We start from the raw sequence: 16,361 nt of genomic DNA, 5'->3' as shown, positions 1-16,361 counted from the left end.
TGTAACTGTTACATTGATTTTTTCTGGATTTGCAGTTTACATTAAACCCCCTGAGAGATTAGTCCTGGTAAGGATCCACAGAGTATGGTTTAAACTCTTCACTTTCAGCTTCTTGCCTAGAACATAATTGTGTCACCTGGAGTTCCCCAAGCATGAGTTTATTGCTTTCATTTTAGGCCATTGTTTCAATAAAGATTATGTGACATTGGAACAGCACTCATGCAGTGACCATTGGAATGTCTGCTGTGTGTCAGGCACTGCCAGGCTGTAGGGATCTATACAAGTAGTACAGGGTCCGTGTCCTCTTGGAGTTGAACCTCTGCTGTAAGGGGACAGTACACTTTGAGCTTCCTGGGTAGTGACTCTGGGAGCCAGACTGACGTGGGAAGAGGAGGCTGCTTCTCAGGGAGTGTGGAAGATGAGATGGCTATTAGTGATCAGTTTGAACATCCTCCATCCTTCCTCAGATCCTGCCCACACTCCCTGCACCCCTCCCAACCTCCCAACCGCCTGGTTGTGTGGTACCTCCTTACAAATTCTTTTCCCCTGCAGGCTGTGTTTTGTAAGTAAATAGTAGGAGAGGTGGTGGGTGCTCTGTACACTCCCCTGCACCCCTTCCTCACCCTTAGTAGGGTATCTGAGTTAATAACATTGATGAGAGTTGCTTGCCATTTCTCATTTGTTTAAAATTTCCATAACTATTTGCTTCCCTGATAACATCTGTTTGAAGGGGCTCTTTAACAGAATACTGTTTCTGCTTTTCTTCCTCTTCCCCCAGAAAAGTCAACTTAGAGGCCAGATTCTGTTTCCTCTCTTTACCATGCAGACAGCCATCCAGCTGTTCTAGTAACATTGCCGGGTTATGGCGGAGTCAACATTGCACTTAGTTAAAATGGAAATGAGACGTGACTGCCCTGTCTGAAGTTTAGCTCACTCCAGCTTTAAAAACCCTGTCCTCAATTTCTGCTCCTAGTCCGTGCAAGATTTTCTCATAAACTCTGACAAATTAGACAGACTAACCCTTGTGCTTCGTTTGCTCCATGGTTTGGAAACGGACGCAACCCCTGTCTCTTCTGCTCAGGCTTATTCCTTTCCTGGGAAGCATTTGATTCAGTGCTGCCCACCATCCTGTCCGATTCCAGAGGCCTCTAAGGAGTAGCAGTAAATGGACTTCTCTTTTTTTTATTGTGATAGAATATACATAACATAAAATTGATCACTTTACCCATTTTTAAGTGGACAGTTCAGTGACGTTAAGTACATTCACATTGTTGTGCAGCCATCGCCACCATCCTTCTCTAGAACTCTCTCATCTAGAACTCCCTCATCATTGTAAGCTCTGTACCCATTAAACACAAACTTCCCACAACTCCCTCTCCCCGGCTCCTGGCAGCCACCATTCTGTGTACCTTTCCTTTTAAGGTGGTGCATTTGTAAATCCAAACTAAGGGCAGAGATCTTGAGGTTTATGTTTCTTTACTGTGATTAGTATTAGCTTTAGGTTTTCACTTCTGTTTTCCATTGTGCAGCCCTCGGTGCCCATGTGCATTTCGCTTAACCGGTAGTTGAAGCAAAGCCGTCTTAGGTCTCAGGTACTTACTTGCCTTTAGCGTTCAAAAAAGAATGTGCTGGCTTCTGAGGACACCATGAGAAAATTAATAGGAGCAGTGTGTTAATGGTATGTGGCATCTGAATCTTTGTGAACTCCAAGCCATTGTGGTTGTTTTATTTTTAATAACATTTTTTCTTATTATAAAAGCAGTACATGTTCATTGTATAAAATTAGGCAGTGTAGCTAAACCATAAGAAAAAAATTCAAATCTTACTACCTAGAGACAGCCACCATTTATGTATCTGTATCTCTTTCTGTATCTGAATCTGCTTGAATCATAAAATGTAGTTTTTGTCGGTCGAAAATTGTTGAATATTGGCAATTTCATATTGCTTTAATACATATACACACACAACACATTTTTTATTTTGTAACTTCCAACTTGAATTTTAGACACAGATAGAAATGTCTTCCCGCCAGAGATCAGAGGTAATTTTGATAGAACTGCCGATTTCTTCAGCACCTTGCTCATGTAGAAGTATTCCACGTATTACTAAACATCCAGTCACTTTTAGTATATTGCCTTAGAGGAGTCTAAGGTCCGTCTAGTGATAAATTTTGCTGATCTTCAAATTCCGGGTACCCTTCTGAGGGGGGAGGGTAATTGCGGAACACAGGACAGACACGGGTAGATAAGAACTGGAGGTGGCAGGAGGGTGGGGCCGGGCAGGGCTGGAGCCCTCTAAGATGTGATCTCTCCTTTAATCCTGCTCCATCCTTACTAACTCATGTTGACTTAAACTGTGGGACTGTCTGCAGTTCATCAACAGAAATCTGAGTTCTGTGGTAGGAGGAGGTTTCTAGCCATGGCACCTTGGGCAACACCCTTAAGCCTGTTGGCCTGTTTCCTCGCAGTACAATGGGAGGATCGAGTGGCATAAGTGGTGTGAAAGGAATTTGTAAACTGTAAAGAGCCAAGCAGTGTCGTTCTTACACTGGCATTTCTTATTGTATTACCTTAAAACATTCTCGTTACTTTCTTTTCCTGTACCTCTGGGAAATTTTGCTTTTGAGATTATCTTTTTAGGTCTTGACCATATAATCTTTTCATTCTCAATTTCTCCATCTCTGGTCTGTATTCTGTTCTTTTTACCCTGTACCATATTATCTCACAACTTCCACAAAATTCGTTTACTCTTTTCTCCTCCACCTGTGGTCACATCAATGTACTTTTGGACACCTGACTCAGCTTGCTGATTTCTAGACCTCTTTCTAGCTCATTAATTAATTACTTCATCTGTTAAATAAGGAAGTGGTTCTGAATCTTTACAGCTTTAACATTGTTAGAAATAATCAAATAACAAGCAGCTTAACTATCCAACACTAAGTTATGCTCATTTGATGGAGTACTGTGGTAACACTGAAAAATATGTTTAGGAAGAATTTTTAATAATGTAGAAAATGCTGTAAATGAGAAGAGGGTATGACATTGTACATACAGTAAGATCTCAGGACTGAAAGGAGATACTCCAAAATTTAAACAAAAAGTAACAGTGGTTTCAGTCCCTTTGTCTTAGTCAGTCTGTGTCTTAGATAGTGGGTTTTGTCCCAGACATTTACAGAGTGTTGACCTCAGTGCTAGGCACTTAGGGATGCAACCTAAGCAAAAACAATTAGTAAAGATGCAAGGCGTCATATAATAAATACCCAAAAAACGTACAGACACATTCTTTGGCTGTTGAAAGCACCTTCTGGCCAAGGAAATTGGATTTCCCAGATCTCCTAGGAAAGCAGTGAAGTTCATTCAGTTCATGCCTTGTATCTTTGCAGAAAGCCTACATGTAGATTCCTTAGAAACTCACTTGGGATAACTGAAAATTCCTGTTGTGCATCTGAAGCAGTGTAGAGGCCTGGGAGTCTAGGACTAGAAAAACAAAGACTTCAGTTAAATCCCCGCCCCATCACTGATCTGATCTGTGGCCTTGAGCAAGTTAATGCTTTGATCCTTAGCTGCCCTTGGATAGTAGGTAGTGCCTTCTTTGCCAACCTCAGAATCTTGTTGTCAGAGTCAGTTGAGATATACTGAAGTGAATTCATTAAAAGGCACGACTGTCTATTTAGATGCCATGTATTTATAACTATTGTAATTGATAGGATCAGAATTCCATATTTGTCCTGTGTGCTGCCCAACAGAATGGAGTCTGATTGGTGTCCGTGATATTTGAAGGCCTTTTTAGGTCCAGAAAATGTTGTTGGGATGTGTGTTGGATGAGAGACTGGAGCATAGATCCTGAAGAAAAGCACGGGTTGGGCATTTGTTTTGAGGGAGGGGAGAGAAATGTTGGGCATCCGGAAACCTTGGGAAGGTAAGGAGCTCTGCAATATACTTGACCCAGCAATTCTCTTTCTGGGAATTTATCCTGTAGGTATACTGTCACGTACACATACGGTGTGTGTTACAAGGTTAGCTATTTCAGCATGGTTTGTGATAGCAAATATTAGAAACAACTTAAGTTTCCATCAGGAAAGGGCAGGTTAAATAAACTAAGGTACATCCATCTAATGGAATACTCTGGAATACTCTACAGGTATAAAAATGAATGAGGAAGCACAGATCTTTAAGAGAATATTGCTAAGTAGAAGAACAAGGTCTAGTACAGTGCTGGAGTATGCTACCTTTTGTGTAAAAGAGACAAATAAGAACATACCTCTATTCTTACTTGTATATGCATAAAGAAATTCTAGAAGGATATCTAGAAACTAGTAGTAATATTAACCTGGGGGTAGGATGAGGGTCTGGGGGATAGATGAGAGAGTGTGTGTGTTTATTTTTGAACCATGTAAATGTATTACTTATTCAAAAATTAAAAGGTTTTTTAAAAAAGGAAAGAAACTACCTTTGCCATCTGAGGGCAGGTGAGATTGCGGAGGACATGTTGAATAGTTCATACATTATGACTATCAGGTCATATAATATGTGGAAATTTATTTGGATAATAGAACCATTTGTTTCTTTTAGGTTTATGGTCAAGGTTTAAAAAGAGATGTTTTAAGCTTATCCGGAAGATGCCTATTATTGGTCGTAAGGTAAGCAGAATCCTGTAGATTTTCCCTACCGCCTCCTACCCCCATGGTCATCAGACCTCTTTCTGTATAGTCACTGAAACTAGAAGTTCAAGGGGGCTGGGTGAGTTTTGTCCCCCACCTCCAAGAAACATTCGACAATGTCTGGAGACATTTTTGGACATCACAAGAGGAGGGGGGTGCTGTCGGCATCTAGTGGATAGGGGCCAGGGACGCTGCTGAACACCCTCTAGCGCACAGGTCAGCCTCCACAGCAGAGGACTGGCTGACTCCAAACAGCAGAAGTGCCAAGAATGAGAAGGCTGACCCAGCCCTTTCTCCAACGTATCTGACCGAAGGAGAAAGATGCTATTCAGGAGAAATTTGAAATTCGACAACCTGACAGAAGTGACATGAAGCTTTGGAGCGATATTTGGCTGAATTTAGATACTTACCAGGGATTGAGTGCTTACATGGTTTAGATCAGGGTTGGCAAGCATTTCCTGGAAAGGGCCAGGTATGAAGCATTTTAGACGCTGCAGGCCCTGCCATGTCTGCCACAGCTCCTCACCCCTGCCCCTTGCAGAGGGAAAGCAGTGATAATACGATGGGTAGAGGAATGAGCCTGGCTGTGTTGCAGTGAGATTCTCTTTACGAAAACAGGCACAGGCCAAATTCAGCCTGTAGTTTGATTTGGCCTGTAGTTTGCTGATCCCAGGTCTAGAAACTTAGAGCAGAGCCGTTCTCTTGCTCTTTGCTCATGTCTGTAGTCTAGTACATTCCCTTCACTGGATCCTCTCTATCCTCGTCCACGCTCAGGATACAACAGTCACGTCTGTGCCCTTCCCACAGCTTCTTTATCACAGGTGAACATAAACAGGGCAGGCCCCACTGCAGGCTGTACGGAACACACATGATCCTTGATGGCTTCATCTTCCTTGCTTCCCTGCCCTGCCCCTCAGCTTCGCTGCAAGCTTTCTGTCACTTTTGGCTTTCAGTTCCTTTTCCCCTTTCCTGGCCAAACCAGAAAAGATGGCAGTTACCTTTTAGCCTTTGACTGAAGTCCATTCAGACCCCTGTGCTAAGTCTCCCAGAACTTTGTATTTTCAGGTTCATTTCCTGTGGGGAAGTGGAAGGAATAACTGGGGTGGAGAAGGAGCATGAGGGCTTTTATTTGACCTCTAATCATATTAAGTTCTAAAATTAAATCTACTTTAGTCCTTAGAAAATGAAGGGTAGGGGAGAGGGAAGATGGAAAGGATGGACTGATCACAAAGGATAATAGCTTTTCCCCATATTATTCCCTGTATTTTTTCTGCCTTTATTCGTCACATTTTTCTCCTTCAGTTTCAGATTTTGAGACAAATACATGCTGGGGTTCCAGAACCCATTAAATGTATATGATAACAGAATTGGAAGGTACTTAGAAACTGTATAATCACCTTTCAATTTTTAGATGCAGATTTTGAGGTGCAGAGACAAAAGTTACTTGTTTTGAGTGAGTGTGTGTGTCCCTCTGTCATTCATTGAGCACCTGCTCAGGGTCAGGTACTATTCTGGGTGCTGGGGACACAGTGGTGAACAAGGCCAAGTCCTTCCTCCATAGAATCTATATTTCAGTACTAAGGAAAGACAGAACATGAGTGAGTAAACAAATACATAAGAATTTCACTTTGAAATAAATGCTGTGAAGAAATTAAAATGCAGTGGAGGTTCTGAGGCAAGAATTGGGGTGAGGATGTGTTTGCTGTGCTCTCTAACCTGCCTCTCTATCATTTCTGTCTGCTTTATTACAGCAGCAGCATCTGTGCATGGAAGCTCAGCTTTCATAGTTCTGGTTACATTTATGCAGCATAATTCTTTATTTACAACTTAAAAAATACCTTCATGTCCATCACATGCCCTGGCATTGCCCAGGAGTGTGGACCCTGCTTCCTGCCAATGTCTGCGTGTTAGGCTTTGCAGACGTGTTTTAAAGGAGAGGCTTTCCCTGTGGTTCCGTTGAGGGCCACGTCTGAGAAGACCCTCTTGGGTTCTAACCATCCACGGCACTTTTCATTACCTGACTTTTAGTTTCTGACTGTGATGGTAAAAATAAACTCAGGAGAACAGGACACACACACACACACGCCATTCCCGGCCTAAGTTTGTTTTGTTCACTGTGTATCTCTGGCCCACAGTAGTAGTTCAACAAATATTTATTAAGTAAATAAGTGCATGAATGAAAGAAAATGTCTGATGAGGATGGAAACGAAATAACCATAGCTGATAAGTGATGTAACAGAAAGGACTTCAGCTCCTCCTAGCACTTAAGAGTCAAGCAGTGCAATGCTGTCAACCTGAGGAGACAGGTGGCAGCCTCCCTGGCTCTTCCCAGCATGTCTCGGGCTTCTGTGTGGGGATTTGTGTAGGGCCCCCAGATGCCTGGTGTGCTCTGGGCATGCCTTGGTGAAGGAGCTCATCCCTTGCTCAAGCACCAGAATCTGTTTTACTGCTACTTGGCCTGTTTTCTGGCTACTGTTCATGGTTCTACCTTAGTTTCTTTGGTGCACACGCTGTAGCTGCTGCCAAGGGTCGAACAAGGTCCAAATACCGCCCTCAGAGAAGTGCTGACTTGGTGAGGTCGTTGTGGCAGAGGAAAAGGGTGGGGGTGGAGTAGGGAATTGAGTGTCTCTTTGACCTTCAGAGAGAAAGCTGACTTTTCAGACTTCTTAGAGACTATTGCCCAGGCCAGAAAATAGCTGAATGGTCCAAATGTCACCACACCTTTTTAAGAAAAAATACCATCCTTATTCTGAAGCACTTGTGCAGTGCCCAGCGTTGAGCAGTTGGTTTGGTGTTGTAACTGGTTCTTCTACTCTCCGTGCTGTATTCTTCTAGCTCCCTGTTAACTTTATCTTTCTTATCTTTGGAGATCCAAGATAAGTTGAACAAGACCAAGGAAGATATTAGCAAGAATATGTCATTCCTGAAAGTGGACAAAGATTACGTGAAAGCCCTGCCCTCTCAAGGAATGAGCCCGGCTGCAGTTCTGGAGAAGCTCAAAGAATACAGCTCTATGGGTACGATTCTCAGCAAATATATGCTCCCTGCTTCCTTAATGTGGCTGCTTATTTGGTCATCATTTGATGTTGGCAGAGGTTAAGAAGAGTTCATCCCGGGTGCTTCTATATTCAGGAGGGCCCACTCCCTGTCTCAAAGGCTGAATTTCGTATTTTAAAAACTGTATTTATATAGATTCATCCTTCACCCATAAAGCAAACAAATCTCGGAGATGGTGGAACTTGGTTCCATTTTCTTTTCTAAGCCGGAATAAAATAGACCGATTTGTTTTTTGGAAAGAGAAAGTATCTAATAAAATGAAATACAGATTCATTATAGAAATTGTGAAATCTGTAAAGAGGCACAGAAGAAAATAACAAGTCAGTATAATTTCATCCTCAAAAGAAACACAGATGATATATATGTATCATCTCAGAATGTTAATGTGTCTTGTGTAATAAGCACACACACGTACATATATGCATGAGCACGTGTGGGAAGGGTAAATGAACTAATAAGTAGCTTAATGTTTAAGAGTACAGCCCGGTTTCACTAAGCCTGGATTCACATCTGGTTCAGCCACTTAAAATATGGCCTTGGGTTGGTTACTTAACTTCTCTCTGCCTCTGTTTCTGTCTCTCTACAATGAGGATAATAACAATGATACTTATCTGAAAGGATAATTGTAGAGATTAAATGAGATTATGCATGTAAATATATAATACCTGGCTTATAATAAGTGCTCGATAAGTGTTAACTATTATTAACACAAACATGTTTGTTACAAATTAAGATCATATTACAAATACCTTTTAAAAATAGGCTTTTTGTTTGGCATAATTTTAGATTTATAGAAAATTTGCAAAGATAATAGAGAGATTTCCCACATACCCCTTACCCAGCTTCTCCTGATGTTAACATCTAAAATAACCATGGTACATTTGTCAAAACTAAAAAATTAACATCGGTACAGTGCTATTAACTAAACTACAAATTCTCTTCCTGTTTCACCAGTTTTTCTATAATGTCCTTTTTCCTGTTCTAGGATCTAGTCCAGGAATACCATATTACATTTTTAAATTTCTAATTGAAATCTGTTGAATTTTTGACATCAGATGGTACAAAACTCGATACAGTGCAGGATTTATATATGATATAAAGCAAGGATTAGCATTCTCTGAGGCCTGTGTATTAAAGATTTCTATGATTATGAGGGCTGGTTAGCTGCCCCATATTTCCTTCCCTTCCATTTTTAAGTCACTGTCCATTGCCATACTCTGTAGCCCCAGTAAAATAACAGGAAATAAAACCATATATCCTGCTTTTGAAATGCTGGTGACCTCTGGTCTGAAGACATACATGGCACAGACCAGTGTCCTCTAAAGAAAGAGGGAAGGTCAGACTGGCCACAAGCTGGCAGATCACGTGAGAATGAGGGGTTTGTCGGGATATTCACTACTCAGTCTTCTGCTCTCATTGGAACTGCAGGTCTTGGCTTTGTAGAGCCCATGGCAACAGTTTTCAGTTAGGGTGCTTCTGTAATTCTCACTACCCATTTTCAATAGGGCACAGCCATGTTGTCCTAAAAGGACCTGAGACACCCACATGAACAGATTTGTTGGTATTGTAGAGTGTCTCTGCGGGGGGCACCTCAGACAGGAGGTGGAAAGTCGAACCTTACATTCTGGTCAGGAACCTGTCCTCTGAGCCTTCTCCCAGTGATGGCTGTGTTCCCGATGCTGAGTGCTGCAGCAGAGGTTGCTGGAAGCAGGTGGCTAATTCTGTATGGGTTTCCAGGCTTGTCTGAAGGAGGGGTCCCTGAGGACAGGATGCCAGTGGTTCATATCTCACCACGATTTGTCTAGTCAGGGATTCAGTTCCCTGGCTCCAGCTCTGGTGATAGTTTACGGAAATTCTGCACCTTCGCCTTACTCTTTTCTGCTAACTCTGCTCATAGCAGTTCCCACACTTCCTTTGACTGGCTAGGAAGGGGGAGAAGAAGGAAGCCACTGCCAAAACAGGTCAAGCTGAGCCATACAGAGAACAGAAAAGGAGTACAGATAAAGGGAAATTGTTCTGCTGCTGGAAGGCAGCTGGGGATGGTGACATTGTTATTGGACTGTCTTTACTGTACCTAGATGCTGTTAATACCTTTTTCACACTGTTGTTGATGGTAATTGTTGACCTTTCATCTTTATTTTGCTGTGATAGCTCTTTATTGGAGTTCTTTTTCTTGATTTTATGTAAGAACACCTTTGGGTTTCCACTCCAACTTGTTTTTTCTTTTGTACGCAGAGGAGTTTCTTCCTATTTCTTCTTTATTAGAACCTGTCTTCCCAAAGGCTCGTGCTTACTGATCCAGTGGTCTTCCCTTTCTCTGTAGATGTCTTGTGGCAAGAAGGGAAGGCCTCCGGAGCGGTGTACAGTGGGGAGAAGGAGCTCACTGAACTCCTTGTGAAGGTGAGCGAGTGCCCCGTACTTGCAGGGAGTGTGTGGCCCTGCCACTTTAGATTACCGCATTTTTTCCTCCTTATTTTTGTAATTAAAAAAAATTACTTAATGAAAGTTTATTGTTAAAATAAAACTAAAGAGGTTTAGAAAGTGTCTCTTTACCCAGACATAGGCGAATATGCATAATATTGATCAAAGACATCTTCAATCTGTAAAAAAGTAAAATGTTACTTGTGTTTCCAGGCTTCACAGACGCCCTGTGTAGAAGGCAGATACTAGGGAAGGTAGTCCATCATTTGAGATTATTAATGACAAGGTATATTTTGTTGGATCAGAAGAGACAAGGGATGGAAACTGGGTCATAATTTCCTGTACTACATGAGTCTCAAATCACATGATCTGAGAATGAGCAGTGGTCTCAATTATAATTCAAATAATTCTCATTTTTTGTTGCCTTTAAAATTGCCTTTAGCTTCTTCCACTTCTAATGAGATTTATTTTTTAAACCCCACTTTGTCGTATAAAATTGGCATTGGACTGCTGGTCTCTAAGGTCTTTGTGTTTGATTATTGTAACTATGAAACTGTGCATACCTTACTAAATATTATAGGTTTTGCTCAGCTGTATCTTGACAGAATACCCTGACCTTACTTCTACGCTTAAGAATCTTTCAGTGGCTTCCCATTATCTACAGGACAAAAGTCAGGCTGCCCATGCAGCAGAAAATACAAGTCCCTTCGTGAGCCAGCTCCCACCTGTTTTTTTCAACCATTCCTGTTATTTTCCCTCATGAATACTAACCACTGCCTTTTCTCTTTACTGAGTACACCTTGCTCCTATGTTGTTTTCCTTTCCCTCCTGTTCTAAGTGATGAGTTCCTATTCATGTCTCAAGGTTCCACTGAACAGATAACCTCCAGACCACTCAGGATGTTCGTTATTCCCTCTTTAAGGCCCCTTACCCTCACGTACGTATGTACATCTGGTATTGCACTTAAAATAGTTAAATTGCTTCGCATGCGTTACCTTATTTACTTATGGCTAGAACCCCATCAGGTAGGTACTACGATTATCCCCTTTAGCATATGAGGAAACTGAGCCTCAGAGAGGTTATCTGACCTAAGAATACACAGCTAGAAGTGACAGGTAAAGCTAAGATTTCAAACTGGGGCTGTTTGGTGTTTTAGTCTGTGCTTTTAACCGCATTTATACTTCCTCTCTTACCACATTGTAAAATAATTTTTATGCCTGCCTGTCTCCCCCAGTATATTTTGATCTTCTTTAGATTGGGGAACATATCTTACCGTTTTTCCAGTTTCTAGTGTTGTGTCTGATACCTAGAAACTTTTGTTTGTTGCATGATTCTTTTTTTTTATACAATGTAATCGTCTTCACATCTGCTTGCATTTCTCTGCAGGCTTATGGAGATTTTGCATGGAGTAATCCGCTGCATCCAGATATCTTCCCAGGACTACGTAAGATAGAAGCAGAGATTGTGAGGATGGCTTGTTCCCTATTCAGTGGGGGACCAGATTCCTGTGGATGTGTAAGTATATGCAGGTGGCATCCTATAATCTGATTTTTTTAGCTTAAAATGGAAGAGTTTATTCAAAACATTTTATTACACAAGTTATACATGATTATTGTAGGAAGATCGAGATTAACAGCGATTTTTAAAGGTTATGATTTTGTAATTCATGGAGTATCAACATTTTGGTAAATATCTTCTAGATATTTTTTCTCTTCAGTCTTTTATTTTGAAAAACTTTAAACTTACATTAAGTTGTCAGAATAGTTTAAAGAACATCCTAGATTCACTAAATGTAAATATTTTGTCATATCTGCTCTCTCCTCCTCTTTCCCTCCCTCCCTTTCTTCCACCCACCTACCTACCTACCCACTTATCTATATAATTTTTTCAAACCATCCCATAGTTTTTTGATATACTTGTTTTGCTTGAGCTGGAGGTTTATTATTTTGCTATAAATTGAATCTCAGTTGGTTTAGGAATAAAGGAAGAGGGTGTCATTGTATTTAAAGATGCACATGAGGATTCCTTCTTCCAACTGTTCTTTCCAGTAGATGTTTGTTAGTTTTCCTAAACTGTGATTGATAAACTTCTGTTGAGGTTTGGTACCACAAACTGATCTTGCCTTCTCTAGAAAAAAGTAAATTTCATCTGATCAGGATAGGTAGATTTAACCCAGAGTGCTGTAATGGTAACCTAGGGGTGCTAATCCTATCATACCAAATACTTTTGTAATCATGAGAAAGTCTGCAAATTTAACTTTGAAGGGCCCATCCCAAGACGAGAACATTTTATAGTTACTTTTTTGTTTTTTCCTAATAAGCAGCATTAGGTTTTACTTTTTTTTTTTTAACATCTTTATTGGGGTATTAATTGCTTTACAATGGTGTGTTAGTTTCTGTTTTATAACAAAGTGAATCAGTTATACATATACATATGTTCCCATATCTCTTCCCTCTTGTGTCTCCCTCCCTCCCACCCTCCCTATCCAACCCCTCCAGGCTGTCACAAAGCACCGAGCCAATATCCCTGTGCCATGTGGCTGCTTCCCACTAGCTATCTACCTTACGTTTGGTAGTGTATATATGTCCATGCCACTCTCTCTCTTTGTCACAGCTCACCCTTCCCCCTCCCCATATCCTCAAGTCCGTTCTCTAGTAGGTTTGTGTCTTTATTCCTGTCTTACCCCTAGGTTCTTCATGACATTTTTTTTCTTAAATTCCATATATATGTGTTAGCATACGGTATTTGTCTTTCTCGTTCTGACTTACTTCACTCTGTATGACAGACTCTAGGTCTATCCACCTCATTACAAATAGCTCAACTTCCTTTCTTTTTATGGCTAATATTCCATTGTATATATGTGCTACATCTTCTTTATCCGTTCATCCGATGATGGGCACTTAGGTTGTTTCCATCTCCGGGCTATTGTAAATAGAGCTGCAATGAACATTTTGGTACATGACTCTTTTTGAATTATGGTTTTCTCAGGGTATATGCCCAGTAGTGGGATTGCTGGGTCATATGGTAGTTCTATTTGTAGTTTTTTAAGGAACTTCCATACTGTTCTCCATAGTGGCTGTATCAATTTACATTCCCACCAACAGTGCAAGAGGGTTCCCTTTTCTCCACACCCTCTCCAGCATTTATTGTTTGTAGATTTTTTGATGATGGCCATTCTGACTGGTATGAGATGATATCTCATTGTAGTTTTGATTTGCATTTCTCTAATGATTAATGATGTTGAGCATTCTGTCACGTGTTTGTTGGCAGTCTGTATATCTTCTTTGGAGAAATGTCTATTTAGGTCTTCTGCCCATTTTTGGATTGGGTTGTTTGTTTTTTGTTATTGAGCTGCATGAGCTGCTTGTAAATTTTGGAAATTAATCCTTTGTGTTAGTTGCTTCAGTTGCAAATATTTTCTCCCATTCTGAGGGTTGTCTTTTGGTCTTGTTTATGGTTTCCTTTGCTGTGCAAAAGCTTTGAAGTTTCATTAGGTCCCATTTGTTTATTTTTGTTTTTATTTCCATTTCTCTAGGAGGTGGGTCAAAAAGGATCTTGCTGTGATTTATGTCATAGAGTGTTCTGCCTATGTTTTCCTCTAAGAGTTTGATAGTTTCTGGCCTTACATTTAGGTCTTTAATCCATTTTGAGCTTATTTTTGTGTATGGTGTTAGGGAGTGATCTAATCTCATACTTTTACATGTACCTGTCCAGTTTTCCCAGCACCAGTTATTGAAGAGGCTGTCCTTTCTCCACTGTACATTCCTGCCTCCTTTATCAAAGATAAGGTGACCATATGTGCGTGGGTTTATCTCTGGGCTTTCTATCCTGTTCCACTGATCTATCTTTCTGTTTTTGTGCCAGTACCATACTGCCTTGATTACTGTAGCTTTGTAATATAGTCTGAAGTCAGGGAGCCTGATTCCTCCAGCTCCGTTTTTCTTTCTCAATATTGCTTTGGCTATTTGGGGTCTTTTGTGTTTCCATACAAATTGTGAAATTTTTTATTCTAGTTCTGTGAAAAATGCCAGTGGTAGTTTGATAGGGATTGCATTGAATCTGTAGATTGCTTTGGGTAGTATAGTCATTTTCACAATGTTGATTCTTCCAATCCAAGAACATGGTATATCTCTCCATTTACTTTTAAGTTGGCACCATGAAAAATCAACATGTTCAAATACTCAGTAGCTAACAAAACTGGTATTCCTGGCATTCATTTTCCCCCCAAAAGTTCCAAAACTGTTACAAACCAACCATAATCTAGCAGTGGGTTCCCTTATGGCATTAGATGAATGGGATGGTGCAGAGGGGAGGTGCCCGTGTGCGTGCAGTGCGTGGGTGTTCTTCTGAGCCATTAGACTCTTCATGAACTTTTGTTTTTTAAGCCTCACTAAATCTTTTTTTAAATAGTTTCTTCTGAAGATCAGTTGCTCAGTTTTCTTTTTTTTTAAATGGAGTATAGTTGCTTTACAGTGTTGTGTTAGTTTCTGCTGTACAACGAAGTGGATCAGCTATATGTATACCTATATCCCCTCCCTCTTGGACCTCCCTTCCACCCCCCCACCCTGCCGAATCCCACCCATCTAGGTCATCACAGAGCACCGAGCTGAGCGCCCTGTGCTATACAGCAGGTTCCCACCAGCCGTCTGTTTTACGCGTGGTAGTGTATATATATCAATCCTAACCTCCCAATTCGTCCCACCCTCCCCATCCCCCTCTGTGTCTACATGTCCGTTCTCTACATATGCGTCTCTATTCCTGCCCTGAAAATAGGTTCATCTGTACCATTTTTCTAGATTCCACATATATGCGTTAATATATGATATTTGTTTTTCTCTTTCTGACTTCACTCTGTATGACAGGCTCTGTGAACTTTTAAGAGACCACAGTTTAAACAAGCACAAAAACACTTTGGCCTTATCCAGTGAAGTTGAAGATACCTATACCTTATGACCCTGATATGCCACTACTTGGGATATATTCTAGAAAAACGTACATGTGTGTATCAGGATAGATGTATATTCATAGCAACATTGTTCATGATAGCTAAAAACTGGAAATAATTCAAATGCTTATCAACAGTGGGGTGGATGAATCATAGAATAGTGTGTGTGTGTCAGTCTATTGTAGCTGTCACTCAGAATGATACTCAAATTACTCCATTTTTGGCCAGTGGGAACTTCTTAATTTTGGCTCCTGGGTCTTTTTGCATGATTCAAGTAGTCTTTGCAAACTTCCTTTCTTTCCTTCTTTTTTTTTGGGGACAATTTTTTTTTTTTTTGCGGTACACGGGCCTCTCCTTGCTGTGGCCTCTCCTGCTGCGGAGCACAGGCTCCGGACGGGCAGGCCCAGTGGCCATGGCTCACGGGCCCAGCCGCTCCGCGGCATGTGGGATCCTCCCAGACCGGGGCACAAACCCGTGTCCCCTGCATCGGCAGGCGGACTCCCAACCACTGCGCCACCAGGGAAGCCCTGGACAAAATATTTTTATTTGATGAGATATTCCAGGTTTACCTTTTACATTTCCTGCTCCAGACCCAGAATCAGCCATTCATTCAAGGAGCCCTAGTTCATTTATAGCCATGTAAAATATTTACATGGTTCCTAAGTCAAATTTATGGAATAAGACAGTTTTAAAAATTAACCAGAATAAAACCTGGAGAGACAAATAGAAAGTTAAGAGACATGAATGATAGAGTGAGAAAGGCTAACACACCTCTAGTTGGTATTTAAAAGCAGCCAGAAGACATAGATAACCTGTAAAGGTTTAACTTTTAGAACGACTGATATTCTCAATAGCAACAATGGCTGGGGCAGTTGCGGTTAGAAGAAAGATGGGCTATGAGTTGAGAATTGTTGGAGCTGGGTGATGCATGCAGGGGTTTTATTAATTCCCCCTTTAGCTGTGTATAATCCACTCTTTAGTTCTTCCATTGGGTTTTTAAATTTCATTTACTGTGTTTTTCATTCTTGAGAATTCTGTTTGGTTCTTTTTTTAATTTGCTTGGTTATTCTTTGTATTCCCTTTCCTTGTCTTATGCTTTGTTTATTTAAATATATTACACATAATTATTTTATAGTCTATGTCTGATAATTCCATTATTCATGAGCCTTACCTGTCTTTTTCTGCTGGTTTCACTTATGCTGTCTTGTATCCTTATATTTGTGTTTCTTTTTTTTTTTTCTGTGAGTCACTCATTTTCTTGGAAACTTAACTTGGAGG

At 40.8% G+C, this 16,361-nt stretch overlaps 1 protein-coding gene across 3 annotated transcripts in view; it reads left to right on the top strand.

Moving 5' to 3' along the window:
- SGPL1 (sphingosine-1-phosphate lyase 1) overlaps positions 1-16,361 on the top strand; it is a 53,230-nt gene that overhangs the window by 22,552 nt on the left and 14,317 nt on the right. For all 3 annotated transcript variants that reach the window (XM_082855058.1, XM_082855057.1, XM_082855056.1), the window contains 4 exons: positions 4,572-4,639; positions 7,530-7,677; positions 10,041-10,117; positions 11,525-11,653. In XM_082855058.1, coding sequence (XP_082711184.1) covers positions 4,572-4,639; positions 7,530-7,677; positions 10,041-10,117; positions 11,525-11,653 — 422 coding nt within the window. The remainder of the gene's footprint in view (positions 1-4,571; positions 4,640-7,529; positions 7,678-10,040; positions 10,118-11,524; positions 11,654-16,361) is intronic.

Source organism: Leucopleurus acutus, assembly GCF_964270905.1.
Source record: "Leucopleurus acutus genome assembly, chromosome: 14".
Lineage (NCBI taxonomy): Eukaryota > Metazoa > Chordata > Mammalia > Artiodactyla > Delphinidae > Leucopleurus > Leucopleurus acutus.
This window is presented reverse-complemented; position numbering and strand designations above follow the sequence as displayed.